Below are 19,847 nucleotides of genomic sequence, written 5' to 3'. Positions count from 1 at the left end.
AATTTAAAAATGTGGCCGTGAATATCCTGGAAGTGCTAAGATCTTTCAAAAGTTGTAAATGGAACACACATTTCCATCGGAAAGTTTCCAATGGAAAAACAGGACTACGTTCTGTTTATTCCGGAAATTTACCAGTGGAACGAACCAAAAACGTGTGTTCCATTGACATCCCCAACCGGAATTTCTAGTCCCAATCTCCTTGCAGACGAGGCAATTTAGTATCCACCCCACCCCATCTTGTCGTTTGGTTTCAAGATGGCGAAAGGTTTCAAGCATGGTGGACGGAAACATAGAATGAAAAGGACCTTTCAGAAGGCATCTAAGGGTAAAAAACGAAGTTTAAAGGAATATGGAGGCCAACATCCTGTGGATGACGAGTGAGTGACTTTTTAAATCAGATTTTTCTCCAAGTAATAAAAATTTTATCTGTTTGTTTTTGAATGCACGTGGATCGTGTTTCATCGTATTTTCTGTTTACATCCGTTATCCTAACGCCTTAAATCATCAACTAAAAATCAACCAAGCAAGTGACAATTTCGGTTGGAATTTTAAATCCTTAGCTTTTATGCAATGTCAGGGACACTCACTCAGGGCAAACCTTCCTTCACTGATTGTCGGAGACGTTTATAATTGTGTGACATCTGCAAATTCAAAGTGCACTTAACCTTACGACGTTAGCGAGCTGGGATGTCAGTGTAACGACTGTTAACAGTTTCATTTGTTTTTCTTAGTTTCGTGGACAAAAAAATTAAGAAGAGACCAAGACAGGAGTCATTTGTTGAGGTAAAGTATGATAGGGAAGATATCTGTTTACAAACATTGCTTTTGCTTTTCAAATGTGCCAACCACAGGAACAAAAGACCCTTTGTTTCATCAACCAATGAGGCTCTGGTTGGCACATTAATGACAAATATTAATGATCATTATCATGCCCCCGCTGCTGCTATCATCATTATCATGTTAGGTTGTATATAGCTTAGGACCTATACTCCAATGTTAACCCTTTCAGCTCCGTGGGGTTCCCCATTGACGAGTAAAATCGTCTGGCGTTAGACAGAGTAAAATCTATAAGTGGCACTATATTTGGAGTTAAAGGGTTAATGGGGACATAGTTTTTGAGTGAATCCAGCTGTTGTTAACCCTTTCAGCCCCGTGGGGTTCCCCATTGACGAGTAAAATTGTCTGGCGTTAGACAGAGTAAAATCTATAAGTGGCGCTATTGGGAGTTAAAGGGTTAACTGTAAATAATTGAGGAAGTAGCTAGTGCTGCCTGAAAAAATCAGATCTTTAAATGAATCGACTGTCCGATCTTAATAGATAATTGTAATTAGTGAAAGGCCACAGATCTAACAATACTTAACTTGTTTACATGTCTATAAACAATGAGTTTCTTTAATCTGAGATAAAGGAACCCATTTAGTGATATTAACCCTTTGACGTCCAAACCTGCCTAAACCGGCCAGACTTAGTATTTTACTCTGTCTAATGCCAGATGATGTTATTCGTCAATGGGGAACCCCTGGGAGTTGATGGGTAAATCACTCACTGAAAAACTATGTCCCCATTATTTAACCCTTTGACATCCAAACCGGCCTAAACCAGCCAGACTTAGTATTTTACTCTGTTTAATGCCAGACGATTTTACTCGTCAATGGGGAACCCCTGGGAATCAGTGAGTTAAGGTGTAAATCTTATCCAGGTGTACTCCTCTACGTGGGGAGACTGTACATCAAATCTGATCACCTGAAATCAAAGTAGATCAAATAAATTGTTGCTTTTTGAGGAAAGGGGAAGACTAGCCTTGGACTTAATCTTCTTTCAGCAGAGTGAAGAACCAACAAATCAAATCAGCTCTCAGCTTCTCATAAATTATTATTATAATGTTTTGGCAACCAGTTTACTCAATTTAATACCGTTGTTGTTGTTGTTTTAATTGATTTATCAACTTCTTTTGTTTTGATTATTGGAGGAAAAAGAAAAAAAGTCACATGAAGTCATTAAGGTAAGAAAAATAGTAGATTATGGGATCTCATCTCAACAGGTACAGTAACAGTGTTTTGTAAGGAGCAATATTCAGCAAGCTCATGCAAACTGAGCCACATCGTTGTCCATTGCCTGATCAACCTGTTTTGGATGAGTAGAAAAAGATGCCAAGCAAAATTTTATTACTTGAAAATTACTCTGCATTCTTTGTTTCTAATATATCAGAAATATTTTTTGTAATAATTAACAATTATTCACCGAAGGCGAAGTGATTATTGGTGAATATTCACCGATAATCACTGAGCCTGACGCGAATAATTGTTTTAGTATAAATACACAGGTGATTATTTCAAAAAAAGAGAAAAAAAAAACATTTCAACACGAAATCGTCTTCACTTACAGTCGCAAAACGACTACTGGCAGCCATTTTGTCCGTCGAGGTGATTATCAGCTGATAATCCGAGATAGCGAGCCAATGAGAGCGTGCGATTTTGTATAATCACCTGTGTATTTATACTAAATGTTATTATCCTGGCCCCAGTTGTTCAAAAGATGGATGATGCTATCCACCAGGTAATCACTAGATCCATTGGATAGCGCAATATTGGTTTCACTATTACATTTGTACTTCGGATAGTGATTTATCCAGTGGTTATTGCTATCCTTTGCTTAAACAGCTGGGGCCTGTATAGTACTTCAAATGGAGAATTAATGAGAACTTTACAGACGAGGCAAGTGTAACAAAACCTTCTTTCTTGGCATCAAGCCCTTTTGGTATCTCAGGCACCCTCAATTACTCTTTTTGTGGCTCAACTCTCTGACCAACGTTTGTGATAAGTAAGACAGTAGTAAACTGGTTTCTTGGGATTAGTGCTCTACCAATAACGTTTTGTTGTGGAGAGAGTAAATTAAATAAAATCAAATTAAACTGATCAGATGGAATGTTGAATTAAAGCCATAGACCCATATCACTCTATGTCCAAACAAAAGATTTTGCCTGTCGAACCTCTCATTCAATGTGAGGCTGGACGGGCAAAGACAATGCAAAGACAAAGCCTTTATTCCCCAAGGACTCCAAAATGGCCGCCGAGTGATAAAGGTGAATTCACTCCTCAGGTGCTCCAGGCACCTCCAGTCGAGGAGTAAAAACATCTGGCATTAGACACAGTAAAATCTCTTAAGGACGTTCGGCCAATTGTTTCTGCGCATCCTTACTGCGCACGCAAATGCACACGCCACGTCATACATGAGCGCGCGTGCGCTAAGTAATAAAATGAGAAATGATAGGGCAAAAGGCCATTGCTATAGCTTTGCCTGGATTTGACGGTCTTGGACGTTCTGTGACCCCTATTTTTCTTTCCAGAAACGGATTTTATTGACATTTCTCTCCACGTTGTCCAAAAATGAACAAAAAATCAATGTGGGAAGTTAAAAAATTTTCAAGATTTCTGCTCACGGGACATTAAATTTCTGCCATCTTGCGGCTGCAAGGCGCGTGAAACTGTGGTCGCTAAATGCGAACTTGATCTTTCAGGAACCTCACCAGTTGACTAAATTCACTTAATAAGTCCACTTAAATAATATTTAACAGAGAAGATTTCACTTCAAAGATTTGATTGCAATATATTTGGGTTTACAGACACTGGCCTTATTCGCTAACGAAGCCCAATTTTGTCACATTTTGGGTGTTTTCCGGGCATGTTCTCTCCAAAACGAAGTTGGTGACCCCCTATTTTTTTTTACATTTCTGACATAACTAACTCATCATCTTACAGTGGTAAAAGTTTCAGAAAAAAATCAATGTTGAAAAATTTTCGCGCGAACGTCCTTAAATCTCACTGCCAGGAGTCAATGGGTTAATATTAAGGAAAAACTGGAGTACACAGAGAAGCTCATCTAGAGCAGAGAAAATAACTGACTAATTAACTCAACATACATTCAATGCTGTGTGCTACCAAGCCCAGGAAGTGAATCTGGGACACTTTGGTAGAAGGCAAGTGCTCTCTTCACTGTCTCAACTCCAACTTCTGAACAAAACTGTTTCATTTTTCATGTGTTTGTTAATTTGTTGCAGGACCATGAAGTAGACAGTTCAGAAGATGAGGAACACCCTGATCCTTATGCAGAGTTACTTGGTATGTTTGGGATTGACCCCGAGTCTGATGCACCGCATGTGATAAGTAAATGGAAAGTGAATGGAAGCAAAGAAGACGACGATGACGAGGGAACTGAAGAGGAAGCTGATGACCAGATCAAAAAGGAGAAAAGGATCAAGAGAGGAAAGCAAGCTAAACATGGTTCAACCCAAACAAAAGTATGATAAAAATACAGCAGATTGTTAATGAGAAGAGTGTATAAATTACATGTAGTTAACAATTTAGTAAAAAATAAATGTCAGGATACTTGATTAGGAGTACACTGTATTTGGCCATTCTGACTCTAACTTCCTTTCTTGCTGTCAATTATTATTTATTTGAATTGTTGCCATAATCATATTTATTATCATCAATGATCTTATTTCTGTAGAACAAGGAAAAAAGTAATGATGTCGATCGTGGCAGTGTTCCCATTTTACAAGGAAACGGAAATTATGGTGTTGATAATGGTAGTGAAAGAAGGGATGAAGATGAGAAGGAGGAGGATGATGATGATGATGATGATGACATCTTAAATACAGATGAAGAAGACACTGAGGATTATCGGAAAGAAGAGGAAGCAGTCGAAGAAAGTGATGAAGAAAAAGTTAATGATATTGATGATATCCAGGGAGGATCATCCTCTGGTAAGTTGTAGTGGCAAAAGCTACAATGTACAGTTGTTTCGTTAATGACAATGATGACGTTGAAGAGGACAGGGATGAAGAAAAAATAATATTTGTTCTTTAAAAGAGTTGTTCTCTCAACAATAGATGAGCTCTGCAACTGGTTGAAAGAGCCATGGAGTTATATCCATTGGAAAGGGGGGGGGGGAGGATGTATCCATGGCAACCCTTTGAGTGGCCACTACCAAAAGCACTGTCAAACTGATTAGAACTATTGGTGAAGAGCTAAATCCAAGCCTGAGACTGTATAAAAAGGGGTGGGGGGGAGGGGGGGCACAAAAGGACTGCAATGAAACAAATTGTAATAAGATTACCATGTCAAATCTTTGGAGGCGTGGTGGCCTCATGGTTAGTGTGCTCGACTCCAGATTGAGTGGTCCGGGTTCGGGTCCTGGCCGGGGTCATTGTGTTGTGTTCTTGGGCAAGACACTTTACTCCCATGGTGCCTCTCTCCACCCAGGTGTATAAATGGGTACTGGCAAAATGCTGGGGGTAACCCTGCAATGAACTGGCATCTCATCCATGGGGGAGTAAAAAATACTCCTAGTCGCTTCATGCCACAGAAACCAGGATAAGCTCCGATTCTGATGGGCCACTTGGCTCGTAAACAGACTTTACTTTTTACAGGTCACATCATTGGTCACAAAGAGCTCGCTACAAGACCTTTAATCACTCACTGAAAAGCTATGTCCCCATTAACCCTTTGACGTCCAAACCGGCTTAAACCGGCCAGACTACTCGTCAATGGGTAACCCCTGGGAGTCAATGGGTTAAGGCAACCAGTGGTTTCAATAAGTACGAATGAAAAGTGTCAAATGTTGGCTGTTTCAGTCAGAAGTTGGCTACTTTTTTTTCCTTAAATTGAAGTAAATAAAGAAATAATTCTTTCAAACCTAATTTTCTACATGTAATTTCTATTCTCTAAATGCAGATAATGAAGACCCATTTGTTGCTCATTTTGAGCAGGAACTGGATGAAGCAACAGTGAAACTTCTCGGTGATGTTAAAACTTGGCGAAAGAAAACTAGCCAAGTAAGCTGTAATAATGTCTGACAGTGTACATAATTGTCAAGTGTTAAAACCTTTTACAAACAGAAAGACAAACGATAAAAGGGAGCAGGCATGGAGCGCAGCGGTGAGAGCACCACCTCCCAGCAATGTGGCCCTGGTTTGATTCCCCGTCTTGGCGATGCATGTGTATTGAGTTTGTTGGTTTGCTAGAGAACTCTGGTTTTCCCCTTTCTTCGAGAACCAAAGTATTTGATCCGAACATACTTAACTATTAGAGGGTAACACGAAGTGCTAGTTTTCTACCCAAGGCATATGAATCATGGGAGCATTAGGCCTACTAATGGAAATGAGCCCACATAAGGACTGAGAAAAACTCTGACCAGGGTGGGAATTGAACCCACAAACTTCAGGTTAGATCACCGCTGCTGCTCTACCGACTGAGCTACAAGGTCAGATTTGAGCAGGTCATGGGAATTTAAGATGTCAATGTCACAGCAATGAATATTATTGTACATGACTGTACAAGTACAAGGAAGGGTTACGTTTTTGCAAACGTTGGCCATGTAGCACTTACATGTATACTTCAACAGACTTACCGGTAAGTGTTAGAGGGTAATGTGAAGTACTTTTTTTCTACCCAAGCATATAAACCATGTGAGCATTAGCCCTACTAATGGAATGATATGATTTCTGTACAGTGTTCCCAATTTAATAGCGCCTCATTTCTTAAGGACGGTGCCTACTATTGTTATTGCGCATACATTCTGCGCATCTCGAGATACTCGGATTTCCTTTCAGCGATGCTTACCAATACAGGCCGGGATATTTTTGCGTGGTTTAAAATTATGCAGAGAAAGTAGATCTTTGTATTAAAGTGCTATTGGTAGCCAAAAAGAGGTTAGGGTTAGGGTTAGGGTAACCATGCATATTTCAGAGATAATTAAGCGTCAATTTGAGAAAGATTGCCATACATGGCTTTGTATTTTAACCCTTTCAGCCCCGATAGTGCCAAATGGCACTTATAGATTTTACTCTGTCTAACGCCAGACGATTTTACTCGTCAATGGGGAACCCCTCGGGGCTTAAAGGGTTAAGCTAACCGCATCCAAAAACTATGTCCCCGTTTAACCCTTTCAGCCCCGATAGTGCCAAATGGCACTTATAGATTTTACTCTGTCTAACGCCAGACGATTTTACTCTGTCTAACGCCAGACGATTTTACTCGTCAATGGGGAACCCCTCGGGGCTTAAAGGGTTAAGCTAACCGCATCCAAAAACTATGTCCCCGTTTAACCCTTTCAGCCCCGATAGTGCCAAATGGCACTTATAGATTTTACTCTGTCTAACGCCAGACGATTTTACTCGTCAATGGGGAACCCCTCGGGGCTTAAAGGGTTAAAGCTTTTTACAAATTTTGTTCAAGAATTATCTTTGAAAAATGCGTACATGTAGTTACCCCCAATTTTCTTTTTCAATTTCAATAACACCTTTTGAGATCTACATTCCCCGCATTATCATAAACCAGGGCAAAAATACCTTTGAATTAGTAGGCACTGTCCTTAATACACTTGATACATCATCATCATCATTATTATTATACATGTAGGTAGAGTACATGTAACTTAGACATGAACAGACCACTTGGCAATGAACAGTTGATGTACACAGAACACTAGAGCATACATGTATTTATCTGTCATGTCTTTCTTAGATCCCATTGTTCGGCAGCATCACTGAGATTTCCCTTTCATTGGAGTCCATACCTACAGTTCATTTAACTACCAATGAGAAAACAACATTTTCAGATTTAAAGGTAATCACACAGTGATCATGTTTCCTATTAAGTCCTACCTATTTTCTCCTATTTTTCAAAGAAATATTATTCTTATTTGTGTCCATCGTTGGTGCAAAATGCAACATATTTTAATGGTAGTACATTGTACATGTACATCAAACGATAATTATATTTTGAATGCAATATACTTGAACCATGCCTCTTGGCTTGAGCTGTGAGTTGCATCAGTTATCTCCTGGCTTGCTATGTTTGCTGACATTTTTACCCAGAAGTTTGTTATTTTATGTACAAACCAAGATGTTGCTCTTTCAAGCCATGTCTGTTAAGAACATGAGGCAATGTGCATGGCCCAATAGTTAGGGTGTTTGCCTTGTGATCCAGAGATTCCAGACCCAAGAACTCGTTCAATTCAAGGACTCATTCTGACCACTTATTGAATTGAATTTGAACCTGGTAGTCTGTGGTGCAACTTCTCAGCTGCAGTTGTAAATACCCAACTGGTTTGCGTCCGGACAGTTGGGACTCCCAACAGTTGTTGTTGTACCCTGGGTGCCAGAGGTTATTTTTTCCTTTGGAGGAGGGAAATTACGCGGCAAAGTCCTCGACCGTTGATTTTGAATCGCTGAGCGTTCTTTCCAACCGTGGCACCCAGGGTATTGTTGTTGCTGCTCTGTTGGATGTTTCTTCCATTTTCTCATGTATTTCCTCTTTTGTAAACTCTCCTTGTAACCCTGGAATTATCGTTACCATCAGCATCATCAAAAGAGTTGTTGTGTTGTATTTATGAATAATTTTATTTCATTTACCCCTTTAGATAAGAGCAAGACTTGCTCAAGGTTGGGAGGCAATCAATGGTGTCCCAGACTCACAAGGTCTGTTAGTCTTTATTGCTTTAAATTGTTACAATAATATTTTTTGCTGTTATTGTGTGTAAAGGCCGAAGTATTTTTGCTAGTTTTTAGAAGTGATTCGCAAGCCATTTTGACTCTTTTATCTTTGGTGGCCATCTTGAAATCTATCAAAGGGGTATTATTCTATCCAGCATACACTATACTCACTGTCTTGAATGTGAATAGCCATTTTAAAGGTCCTAGAATTGATATTTATGGGAATCACACAACCTACAGATTCTTAATGCAGAATTGGCTAAGCTTAAGGACGGCAAAAATCTCATTATCAGGTATACACACACCGGAATAATAATAATAATAATAATAATAATAATAATAATAATAATAATAATAATAATAATAATAATAATAATAATAATAATAACAATAATAATAATACCAAAACGTCTTAGCAGCACGAAGTAAGATATCGCTTTGATGATCCATACGATGTTTTTGAAATTCATATTTAATCAATACATGTTTCGGATGAAACATCATCCATCGTCAGTTGACAAATGAGAAATAAACTAAAGTTGAGCAATAAATAGTGTAACAAAGTGAGATATAACATGAATAATTAAGGATGAAGGCGAGAACAGAATAAAAACACCCAACCACGAAACAAAACAGAAAAAACCAAACTGTTTAGGCTAAGAAAAGAAACTAATTAGTATGAAAGGGATAAATTAAGATGTTTGACTTGGGAATTTAAAGATGGCTGCTCCCAAAGGATATGCATGGCTTCTTTGATTTTCAATTGGAAACGTGTGGAAGCAGAGTCGAGGATTTTAAAACAGTCTTCTGAACACCGGGAGCGACAATTTTCAGAACCTCTCAAGTGCTTAAATATGTGGGAATGTTTGTCGGAGGCGAGATGTTCACGGATGCGAGTGGCGAAATGTCTATTGGTTTCACCAATATAACAGGCATTACAGCCTGCACATGAAAACTTGTAAATGACTCATGATCGTAAGCCCGCAGGGATAGGATCCTTCGCCCCAAACCAACTCCTAATTTTAAACGGGGTGAACACCAACTTAATTTCCAGGTCGCTGCAAAATTTGTTGACTAATTTCTTAATTCTGCGTTTTGTTATGATGGAAAAAGGACCGATGTACGGTAATTTAAAAAACAAATAATTGTCCTTCCGAGCAACACTCTGAGAGGAATCGGAGGTAAAGTAACTGTTGAGAAATTTTCTAACAACATTCTCGATAACGCTAGAAGGAAACAAATTCTTCCTTAATTAATTAAGTTGGTGTTCACCCCGTTTAAAATTAGGAGTTGGTTTGGGGCGAAGGATCCTATCCCTGCGGGCTTACGATCGCGAGTCATTTACAAGTTTTCATGTGCAGGCTGTAATGCCTGTTATATTGGTGAAACCAATAGACATTTCGCCACTCGCATCCGTGAACATCTCGCCTCCGACAAACATTCCCACATATTTAAGCACTTGAGAGGTTCTGAAAATTGTCGCTCCCGGTGTTCAGAAGACTGTTTTAAAATCCTCGACTCTGCTTCCACACATTTCCAATTGAAAATCAAAGAAGCCATGCATATCCTTTGGGAGCAACCATCTTTAAATTCCCAAGTCAAACATCTTAATTTATCCCTTTCATACTAATTAGTTTCTTTTCTTAGCCTAAACAGTTTGGTTTTTTCTGTTTTGTTTCGTGGTTGGGTGTTTTTATTCTGTTCTCGCCTTCATCCTTAATTATTCATGTTATATCTCACTTTGTTACACTATTTATTGCTCAACTTTAGTTTATTTCTCATTTGTCAACTGACGATGGATGATGTTTCATCCGAAACATGTATTGATTAAATATGAATTTCAAAAACATCGTATGGATCATCAAAGCAATAATAATAATAATAATAATAAATAATTTAATATTTCATTCTCTTTTGAAGGGGGATTGTTCACTCCGCTTCAACAGAATCTCTTTTATCACATTAATTCATACCAGGTTGGTATTTTTGCTGTAAAAGATTAAAGTGTCCTCAACTGAGACCTATCATGTACTGTACATAAAATCGACCGATTCGGCTAACTCAATGTTGTACCCAATTCAAAACCCCAAGAGACTTGAATTGGGTAACATTGGACTGCATGCCTAAAAAATTATTGCCAACTGTGAGTTTCTTATATTTCATGGTTTTTTTTTATTGTAGCCGAAATTCAAATGTTAGACAATGCAGCAGAAAGAAAATAGTCAGACGTAATGTAATAACATCCTATTGCCTTCATTTTTATGCAGCCATACAACTAGAATTTAAAAGGGTCTTGGAAAAGTGACATCCAAGCTCAAACTGGCTATGTTAAAGGATTGCATTTGGCCAAAATGTGAGGTTAATGAGGTGGTTTCTAAAAGGAAACTGAGTATACTTTTGTTTTTTACCTTAATTTAATTGTAGAATGGTCCGTGATCTGATAGACACCCTCGATTTTTATTTTTGGGGAGAGCTTACTTTCACTTGATAAGTGTCCGTTTATTATACTAAAACTGAAAGAACTAACTGATTTGCACACAACTTGTGACAGCTCATTTGCAGGTACATGTAGAAATGTGCCATTGATTTTAATACTCAAAATGTGGCCCAGATTTAGCTTGGGTAGCTGGCAGGATATTTATATTGCAGGATTAAATCAGTGGTTGTTCTGTTGTGTTCTGGCCATGAGTGAGAGCGGGAATCTCAAAACTACTCGACACAAGGCTTCCTGGTTGTCCCAAAATCCCCACTTTATGGGGCCAAGCTTTTTCAGTTTCTTGCCAATAATTATTAGAACTAGTTCCTTAGATTCTTTTAAAAGGAAGCTCAAGACCCATCTCTTTCAGATCGCAGTTTTATAGTATTTCTTTTTAGCATTTGTTTTTATAGTATTGTTATAACATTTTTAGCATTATAGCATTTGGTATAATATATATATTAATAATATAATTGTAATCTAAGGCCATGATAGATTCAATTTTGCTTTCTTTGAGACAATGCATAATGCATTCCAAAAACTGTTATTATTATTATTATTATTATTATTATTATTATTATTATTCAGTTCTTTTAAAGGAAATGGCCCTAAAAATATTGTCATAATGTTATTGAGAATAATATCAGGGATCAACCTGTTATTAAGTACTTGTAAATAAACTTTGAGCAATGGTTTACAGGCTGGTATCTTATCCTCTTACAGGACTTGTTTTACTCCAGCCATACGTTCCAGAATTGTGATGAAATAAGGAATGTCTACTGTCTCCATGCTGTCAATCACATTTTGAAGTATAGTGAATTACTTTGTTGCTTATGTTTTTCCTCGGATTGCCCCATAAGTTATTTTTTAAATTAGGAATTTTTTGTTATATGTGGTGGACATGTATTCATTGAGTTGCAATGAGTCTTACTCTATATTACAGAACTCGTTCAAGAGTAACAAAAAATACAGCTAGAATCGTTCAGTCATGGAAAGACAAAAAAGAAATTGGGTAAGTTTATCAATAACTAAGGGAACACAATCAATATTAGTGACTATCTTTATTTGTACTCTACTCTTGTCTTTTGTGGAGGCTTTATAACCCTAAGGTCAGTGGTTCAAGGCCAAGTTCATCACTACAGTGTTGTTTCCTTAGACAAGAAACATTTCTGCGCACTGTTTTTCTTGACCCAAATGTATAAAGGCCAGTTTACAAGGTACGATTTGTTGGCCGGTTTTGTCAGGCCGATAAATCATACTGCGTAAGTTGTGTAAAACATGTATTTTTTCCTCAAAAGATCTTTTCCGTTGTCCTTTTAGTAGCCGCCATTTTGAATTCTTTACTTTTAAAGTAATTATGCACATTACCCACTCACATATCCTTTGATTGACTTTGCTGTTTCTCGCGGAGTGTTGGCCCGACTTAAACAAGTCTGTTGCACTGTTGTTCATCGGCTGTCAAAACATACACAAGAATATGCCACTTCGGAAAATACCATTATAATAATACTCTTTATTTGTTCACCCAAATTTTGCATAAGTGTTGTTTTTGTTTTCTCTTGGGACCATTGTAAGTCCCTGAAGAGAAACTGGAAACAATCCTTATGCAAAATCATGTGATGCAGTGGTTACACCGTTACATTCTCTTTTCAGGAGAGATCCCACTATCACTCAGATTATTACCGTTACATTCATTTGCTTTTTATCCATAGGGAACTTCGAGATCAAGGATTAACAAGACCCAAGGTTGTCATCCTGGTACCATTTCGAAATGCGGCATTGAAGGTTATTGAAGTTATAATGCAACTCGTCTGCTCAGGAGAAGGGGTAAGATGGACATGTATCTAGTGCATTCGATAACCATTAAGAGGGCATTTTTTACTTCTAAGGGGAGTGAGGTGAATTTAAATTGTTGTTTTCTTTACAGGGCCATGTTCACCCAGAAGCATTGTGCACCACGTTCAACTTGATGGAAAACCCGAAAATCACCGGCGAGTACCCAATCAAAACGCTGGAACTATTTCAAAACATTTAACACAAGTGTGCAATGTCTTTTGTGTGAACTTTTGCCTTTAACTAATTTTGTCACACATTGGTGTCGTAAAAATACATGTAGTTTTTATTAGTTCTATAGATGTGTATCTTAGGTTTTCTCAATTGTTTCAGTGACACTGCAGTGTATTTTCTGTGTAACGTTTCCAATGAGATTACAGGTAAATTTGGGTTTGATGGAGGACAAGGCATTGATTTTGATTTTCAGTTAGAGATTTTAATGGTCCCTGTAGAAGTGGATCATTAATTTGCACCTTTCTTATGTGTAGTAAAAGACTAAATTGTGAACAACAAATTGCAGAAAATAATAACTATTCACCAAAGTGGAGGTTGCTAGTGGGGGCTGTTTACCCTTCGCCCTCAAGGGCCATGGGTCAATAGCCCATTTGGCTTCGCCTCATGGGCTATTGACCCGTCGCCCTAGTGGGCTACAGGTCTATTGCTAACTAGCCACCAACACTGAGGTGAATTGTTGTTTTAGTATAATTATACTAAAACAGTGAGGTATTAAATATAGCCTAAACAGATGATTTTAACTCATTTATTCAAGTCCTGCGCCAGCTGCTCGGAGGTGAATAGCAAAGGATATGCGGAGTTTGAGTTGTCAATCAGCAACGCTATCCACTGTTTTAGTATATATACTAATGAAAGATGTACGTCGTAAGACTCCTGTTGTTCTTGTGCAAAAACTCATTTTTTATCCTGCAGGGCCAAGTTATGAACAAGAAGCGTTTTTACGATGAATTTGGTGATCAAGACGAGGAAAAGAATAATTCCAAAGGTTCCAAACTCAACGACTTCAAGCTCATGTTTACAGGAAACATAGATGATTGTTTTCGAATTGGGATCTCTGTCAGTAGAAAAGCTCTGACATTGTATGCCAAGTTTTACTCTTCAGACCTCATTGTGGCATCACCTCTTGGACTTAGGACTATCATAGGAAATCAAGGGTAAATTTTTGTTGAGTTCTGTTTCCATTCAAAAGCTTGAAAAAGTGTATCTTTCATAAAGTGGAGAATTCATCAACGACTCAAGCACATGCGGAAAAATTGCAGCTGCTAAGGAGAAGCCTTTGACCTCCTTGCCTCAGTTGTTCAAAAGGCACATGTAGATAATGCTATCCACCAGGTAAATCATTATGCACTGGATAGCGTTATTGGTTTTACTATGACTTATCCACTGGATAGTGATTTATCCCACAGATAGCGCTATCCATTGTTTGAACAACTGTGCACTGATTTCTACGCTGAGCTGACGGAAACTGATAGGAGACTGGCCATTCACTGTGATCATTGCTGTAACAAGTCACCAAACTGAAGCTCCATGGTTAAAGATCTGAACTGTTTATCAAGTCATAGGCTGGACTCCTTTGCGTAGTATTCCTGTGTCACTCACTCAAAAGTTAATTCTTTCATTTGTCTACGAAACTGCACTGGGCAAAAAGTACTGTTACAGTTTCTTATTGTTGTCACTTCTGTTTTGCACATTATCGAAGTTTGCTCCCTTTACTAGTTTTGAGTGAAGAGCCTGAGGTATGTGGTTGTGATAACAATAGCGGTTACTTTAATTAATAATAAAACCTCATGCTAACTTGTGGTGTACTGGAAATCAAATTGATCTTTTTTATGAAAGACGAATACCGGAGTACCCAAAGAAAATCCTCTCGAGCATAAAACTCAGACTAGAACACAAGTTATGATACCAAACCTTGACACATTGTTTGAAGGCAAATGTTCATGTTTCTGCTCTAATGTTCGTGGTGCATGTCAATTAAAATCATCAAGGATGAGTCAGTTCGGAGTTAAGAAAAAATGTGTGCGTATGTCAGATAAAAAGATTCATCTCTTGTTATGGAAATTGCTTGCAGAAATTTGCTTTCAAAATCTTTTGTATTTTTAATACGTGGTTGATTTTATCCTGATGTGCGCACCTTTTTTTGGAATTCCAAACTGGCTTATTCCTAACATCTCTGCCAACTGCCAAAATTATCACAAAGGCAAGACCATAGCACAACTATCCCCACCCACCATCTTATACTCAACAGATGTGGTGCCTTATCCCAATTTTGAGCTACCCTTTTTACATCATTGAATTGCATGTCATTTGTTTGCAGTGAAAAGTCCCATGAGTATGACTTTTTGTCATCCATTGAAATTATCATTATGGACCAAGCAGATGTGTTTCTGATGCAAAACTGGGAACATGTCCAGGTAACTGCTGTAGGATACATCTAGGTGTAATTTTTATATTAAATGTTAAAATCAGTTTCATCTATCATGATTATATTAACACCAAGCACCATGCTCAATAGGCCATTTCTGAGTTCATGTCTGCCTCCTCTTCAAAGCAAGTTCAAGTGCAAAGTTTTTGTCATGGTAATTAGTTGCATTTTACATATCAATGAAAACTATTTTTATACGAAAAACTTCGATCTATGGATAAGTTTACTCCCTTGTGGAATAAATTGCTAGCGTAATGGGATTTCAACTATAATGAAATGTAAAATCTATGTAACAGCTGGTGTGGATGGCATGCAAAGACATCAGGCTTGCCTGTGTAGCTGGTGGTTTTGTTGGCACGAGAGGTAAATTGACGAGCAGCAAAGCATGGGGAGGGGTGCTTCCTTGTTAATTTGCCTCTTGCGATATATGCGCCAACAATACCGCGAGCTATGCAGGCTAACATCAAGCAGGTGCTGCCATTCGATCTTGCTCACCACGCACCCAACCCCCCAACCCAAGCAATTAAGATGGGCCCCCACTGGGGACTGCACCCACTGTTTTTGAGCAGCAGGTTAGTTGTTTCTTCTTTAAGCTCCATGTCTCTTAAATTCTTTTCAGCACATATTTGAACATCTTCACCAGCAACCCAAGGATTCCCATGGTGTGGACTTCTCTCGTGTACGAATGTGGTGCCTTGAAGGATGGCAAGTGCTTCTTTGTCGCTTCTTATTGATCAGAGATAATTTTGATTATTTATCTTATAGAGAGGATGAGTATACAATCATGCCATCAACAATCATGCAATTATTACATTGTGAAATGGAGGTTGGGTGACTGGGATGTCCAAGGGCTTCCACTGGAAGCTGGCAAGCCAGCCCCTGAACTGAGTAGCAATCCCATGGCTGGCAAACCCCCAACCCAGTCATGAGCCCCCACACCATAAGTCACTTGTCACACTGACAAGCAGTGGCAAAATAGGGAGGGGAGGGGGGAGAAGCAAGCCAACTGAGTGAAGTAGTGAAGTGGGTTGTCATGTTGTGTTGATGAGTAATGATGATGATAAAAATAATTTCTTTTAATTTGCAGGTCAAAGTATTACAGGCAGTCTCTTATATTCAGCAGCTTTGTATCACCTGAAATGAATTCATTGTTCCACAAGCACTGTTGCAATATCCTTTTATATTTTATAAAATTAATAGGAATGATCCGACATCAGCAAGAACATTACAGGGGTGACTGTTTGTTTGACGGAAAATGATTTTTTTTATCTCCCTGCTCCCTCTGGGGTGGTGAGATAAGAGACCCTGGGTATGAGGTTGCATTTAGAGTGTTCTTGATTCATGTTTACAGCTGTATCTTTGGGATTGGAACAGGCAAGTGCATGGGGTGGCTGAGGGGGGGGGGGGGGGGGGACTTTCCATATGAAAAGGGCTAAACAAGACCTTCATGGCTACATACATGTATGGATGTCATTTTGCCCAGAACGCCCCAAGTGAGATGCCAAGCGAGATGACAAGCATCCCTGCCCCTTTCACCTCAATGGGGACCTTGAGATTCTAGGACGAGGACGAGTACAAGATTTAACTGCCTGTTTTCAGTGAAAATACTTAGAAAATCAACCGCACAAATAACATTATCTTACTCTTTGTTAACAGTGTAGGTTGCTCAGTTATTCAAGATTATTGCTGGTAACTGAGCCTTTTTGTTGAGCAAAAAGTGCTGGGCACTACCGTGTTGTTGACTTGACAACATTTTTGCAAAACCTACTAAAATGATGCTGGTATCACGTTTTTCCTGCCTGAAATGCTGGTTTGCGCACACTCACTGTTGTTCTATGAGAAAATCTTGTACTCGTAGTTGTCCTAGAATCTAAAGCTCTCCATTGTCATCAACTGCTATACTCACTCCCATGTGCACTTGGTTGGCCTCTCTATTTAGAAGAGATTTCAGGTTTAATTTGATTTGCATTGCAAAGGGTTCCTATCTTTTCATGGTTGTGATGTCTTCTTTAATAATTTCCATATTTCACTGGCAAAATGAAGGTTTCTCCATCTTCTGTACCAGGCTCCATTTGTCAAGTTGTTGTGCAAGTTCCGCAGGTAATATAATACTATCCTCATACTTTGTTTTTTTTATTTGACTCGAAAGTCAAGCCACGTGGTACAGTCTGAGGATTGCACTGCATGGCAATTACACTATATCACACCTTTCTACTGATTGGATTTCATCCACAGCCTCAGAAGTTGGTATGGCATTGCCTTGCACATAATATGATAGGTATTTCTCTGTACCTTTAATTTAAATGGTGGCATGCAAGGATTTCATTCACAGTCAAAAAGAAAAACTTCCTTCTGTGACAATATCATACCAAAGAAGTACAGAAAAGGTGCTGCTAGTTTCTTTTCATTTGATTGCCCACACTTAAGACCACTTTATGTCCAGCATAATAAACAACTTGTAAAGAGCTTTGCGTCCATTATGTCAGATACTGACGGTCAATTAGTAATAATTGCTTCACATGGAAGCAAGAGGTGAAGGACTCAATGGCCCTCCAGCCTGTATGGCTGCCTAACTTATTATTATCTCAATTTTGTTTATCAGGCTTATCATCGCTTTGAAAGCTCCAGCTTTGCTGAGGAAGCTGATAAAAGATTCAATTTCTTCATCACCAAGGTAATAGAAGATAATCTGCATGCAAAAATGTCAATTGAAAGTAATGGCAATCGGTGTGGTCATTTGGTGGCCTTAAATGAGTGGATGAAGAGGTTGTTAACCTATAGCAGGAGTTATGGATGATTGTATATATGGTGGGGTCTTGATACTGTAAGGAAACAAATTCATTACTTGTGTGCAGACCATGCAAGTAAACCCTATCAGCTCCATAGGGGCCCCCTGGAGAAAAAAAGTTAATTAATGATAAAAATGATGAAAGAATATGAAATGGCTTTCTTGGTATTATAAATGTGTGCAACATACGGTCCCTGCTAATTATAATAATACTTCTATAAAATAATTAATGCATTATTGTTGGCTGGTAATATTAGATCAAAAAACGAAGTTTATGTTTTCTTGAAAAAGTCCTCTCGGATCTTTACATGCTAACAATCCCAATCGGCTGGAGAGAAATTTTAAATGGTATTCACAGAATTTAGCCTTGGAACATTATAGAACAGCCCTCATGGGTGGCCAGAGCTTACCCCTGGTAAGTTACACCTATGACTTGCCGAGAGTTAAGACACTAAGAACTTGGTGTAGTGTTTGTCTACAGCTTGTTGCTTTGCCAAATATTTGATGCCAGTTAAAGTTTCTGATGTTAAGAGCTTGGATGTTCATTTGCAGGTTTTACCAGAATTCAAAGACTCTCCTTTGGGTTACACTGCTATTTTTGTTCCATCCTACTTTGACTTTGTGAGACTAAGGAACTATTTCAAGCGTGAAGCCATAGACTGTGCTCAGATTTCAGAGTGAGTGACACATCAGAAGTGACTGGTGATGATTTGTGATCCAAACTCAGTTAGCTAAGTGTCCAAGTTTTTTAGTCGCAAGATCTGTGATTTGATCTTCAGTGACTTGATGTCTGTTTTTCCCAGATCATGTCGGTTTAGCTTAAAATATCAGGAAATTGAACTGTAACCATGGGGGAATGGGATTAAGGGTACATTATTGCCTTCCAATGATACCAGCTCACACGCATACCCATTACCAGGGATTTTCCCTCATGTTGTTTCTGCTAGTCCTTGAAAAAAAGTCTCAGGCAGCTACATGTATAAGTACAAGGAAAGGTTACGTTTATACAAACGTTGGCCGTGCAGCACTTATATTTTAAACAGAGTTAACTGAATAGAGGGTAATGTGAAGTGCTAGATTTCTATCTCATATGAACCATGTGAGCGTTAGCCCTACTGATGGAAATGGGCCCACACAAGTTCATTTCCCACCCTGGTCAGAGTTTTTCTCTGTCCTTGTGTGGGCCCATTTCCATCAGTAGGGCTAACACTCACATGGTTCATATGGGATAGAAATCTAGCACTTCACATTACCCTCTATTCAGTTAACTCCAGCTACATGTATAGTTTGGGTGAAATTTTATTCCCACTGTAGGGGTTTCAAATTCAAACAAAAAGACTGCGCAACTAGAAACTAATTATTCTAAAAAAACTTACAGGGCTATAACAGAGGATTCTCACATGCACAATCAACATGGGCTAATAAAGTACCAAATATAGCAAGATGTTATCTTGCATTACAACACAGGCAGCATTAAATAAAATAAAGTGACTTTACCTTAGCTTACAGCTTTCGTAATCAACCAATAGATAAGGATGCAACATGGGGAGACTGTTATCAGTGGTTATATGACTTTTATTTTTCATGCAGGTACTCTCAACACAAAGAAATACAAAGAGCAAGAACCTTCTTTAAGCAAGGCAGAAGACGGTTTCTCTTGTTCACTGAGAGGTTTTATTTTTTCTACAGGTGAGTGATCTATTACTGAACAGATGGAATATAATTATGTTAAAGTAAAGTGCAAATGTATCATTTCCAGTAGCATGAACCCGTTTGCCCCTAAACCGGTCATACTTAGTATTTTACTTGTCAG

The 19,847-nt window shown here is 38.5% G+C and overlaps 1 protein-coding gene across 2 annotated transcripts in view; it reads left to right on the top strand.

Moving 5' to 3' along the window:
- LOC137978623 (U3 small nucleolar RNA-associated protein 25 homolog) overlaps window positions 1-19,847 on the top strand; it is a 26,480-nt gene that overhangs the window by 3,745 nt on the left and 2,888 nt on the right. The window contains exons 3-22 of one of the 2 annotated variants that reach the window (XM_068825629.1): window positions 256-377; window positions 732-783; window positions 1,970-2,041; window positions 4,058-4,297; window positions 4,510-4,765; window positions 5,736-5,836; window positions 7,527-7,628; window positions 8,425-8,482; window positions 10,418-10,473; window positions 11,697-11,782; window positions 11,917-11,985; window positions 12,686-12,800; window positions 13,734-13,975; window positions 15,139-15,235; window positions 15,866-15,951; window positions 16,334-16,418; window positions 17,272-17,346; window positions 17,849-17,920; window positions 18,587-18,711; window positions 19,625-19,723. In XM_068825629.1, the coding sequence (XP_068681730.1) occupies window positions 256-377; window positions 732-783; window positions 1,970-2,041; window positions 4,058-4,297; window positions 4,510-4,765; window positions 5,736-5,836; window positions 7,527-7,628; window positions 8,425-8,482; window positions 10,418-10,473; window positions 11,697-11,782; window positions 11,917-11,985; window positions 12,686-12,800; window positions 13,734-13,975; window positions 15,139-15,235; window positions 15,866-15,951; window positions 16,334-16,418; window positions 17,272-17,346; window positions 17,849-17,920; window positions 18,587-18,711; window positions 19,625-19,723 (2,210 nt within the window). The remainder of the gene's footprint in view (window positions 1-255; window positions 378-731; window positions 784-1,969; window positions 2,042-4,057; window positions 4,298-4,509; window positions 4,766-5,735; window positions 5,837-7,526; window positions 7,629-8,424; window positions 8,483-10,417; window positions 10,474-11,696; window positions 11,783-11,916; window positions 11,986-12,685; window positions 12,801-13,733; window positions 13,976-15,138; window positions 15,236-15,865; window positions 15,952-16,333; window positions 16,419-17,271; window positions 17,347-17,848; window positions 17,921-18,586; window positions 18,712-19,624; window positions 19,724-19,847) is intronic. The other variant, XM_068825630.1, reaches the window with a different exon arrangement.

This window comes from Montipora foliosa, chromosome 12 (assembly GCF_036669935.1).
Source record: "Montipora foliosa isolate CH-2021 chromosome 12, ASM3666993v2, whole genome shotgun sequence".
Lineage (NCBI taxonomy): Eukaryota > Metazoa > Cnidaria > Anthozoa > Scleractinia > Acroporidae > Montipora > Montipora foliosa.
The sequence above is the reverse complement of the archived record's forward strand: the minus strand, read 5'-3'. Positions and strand labels throughout refer to the sequence as shown.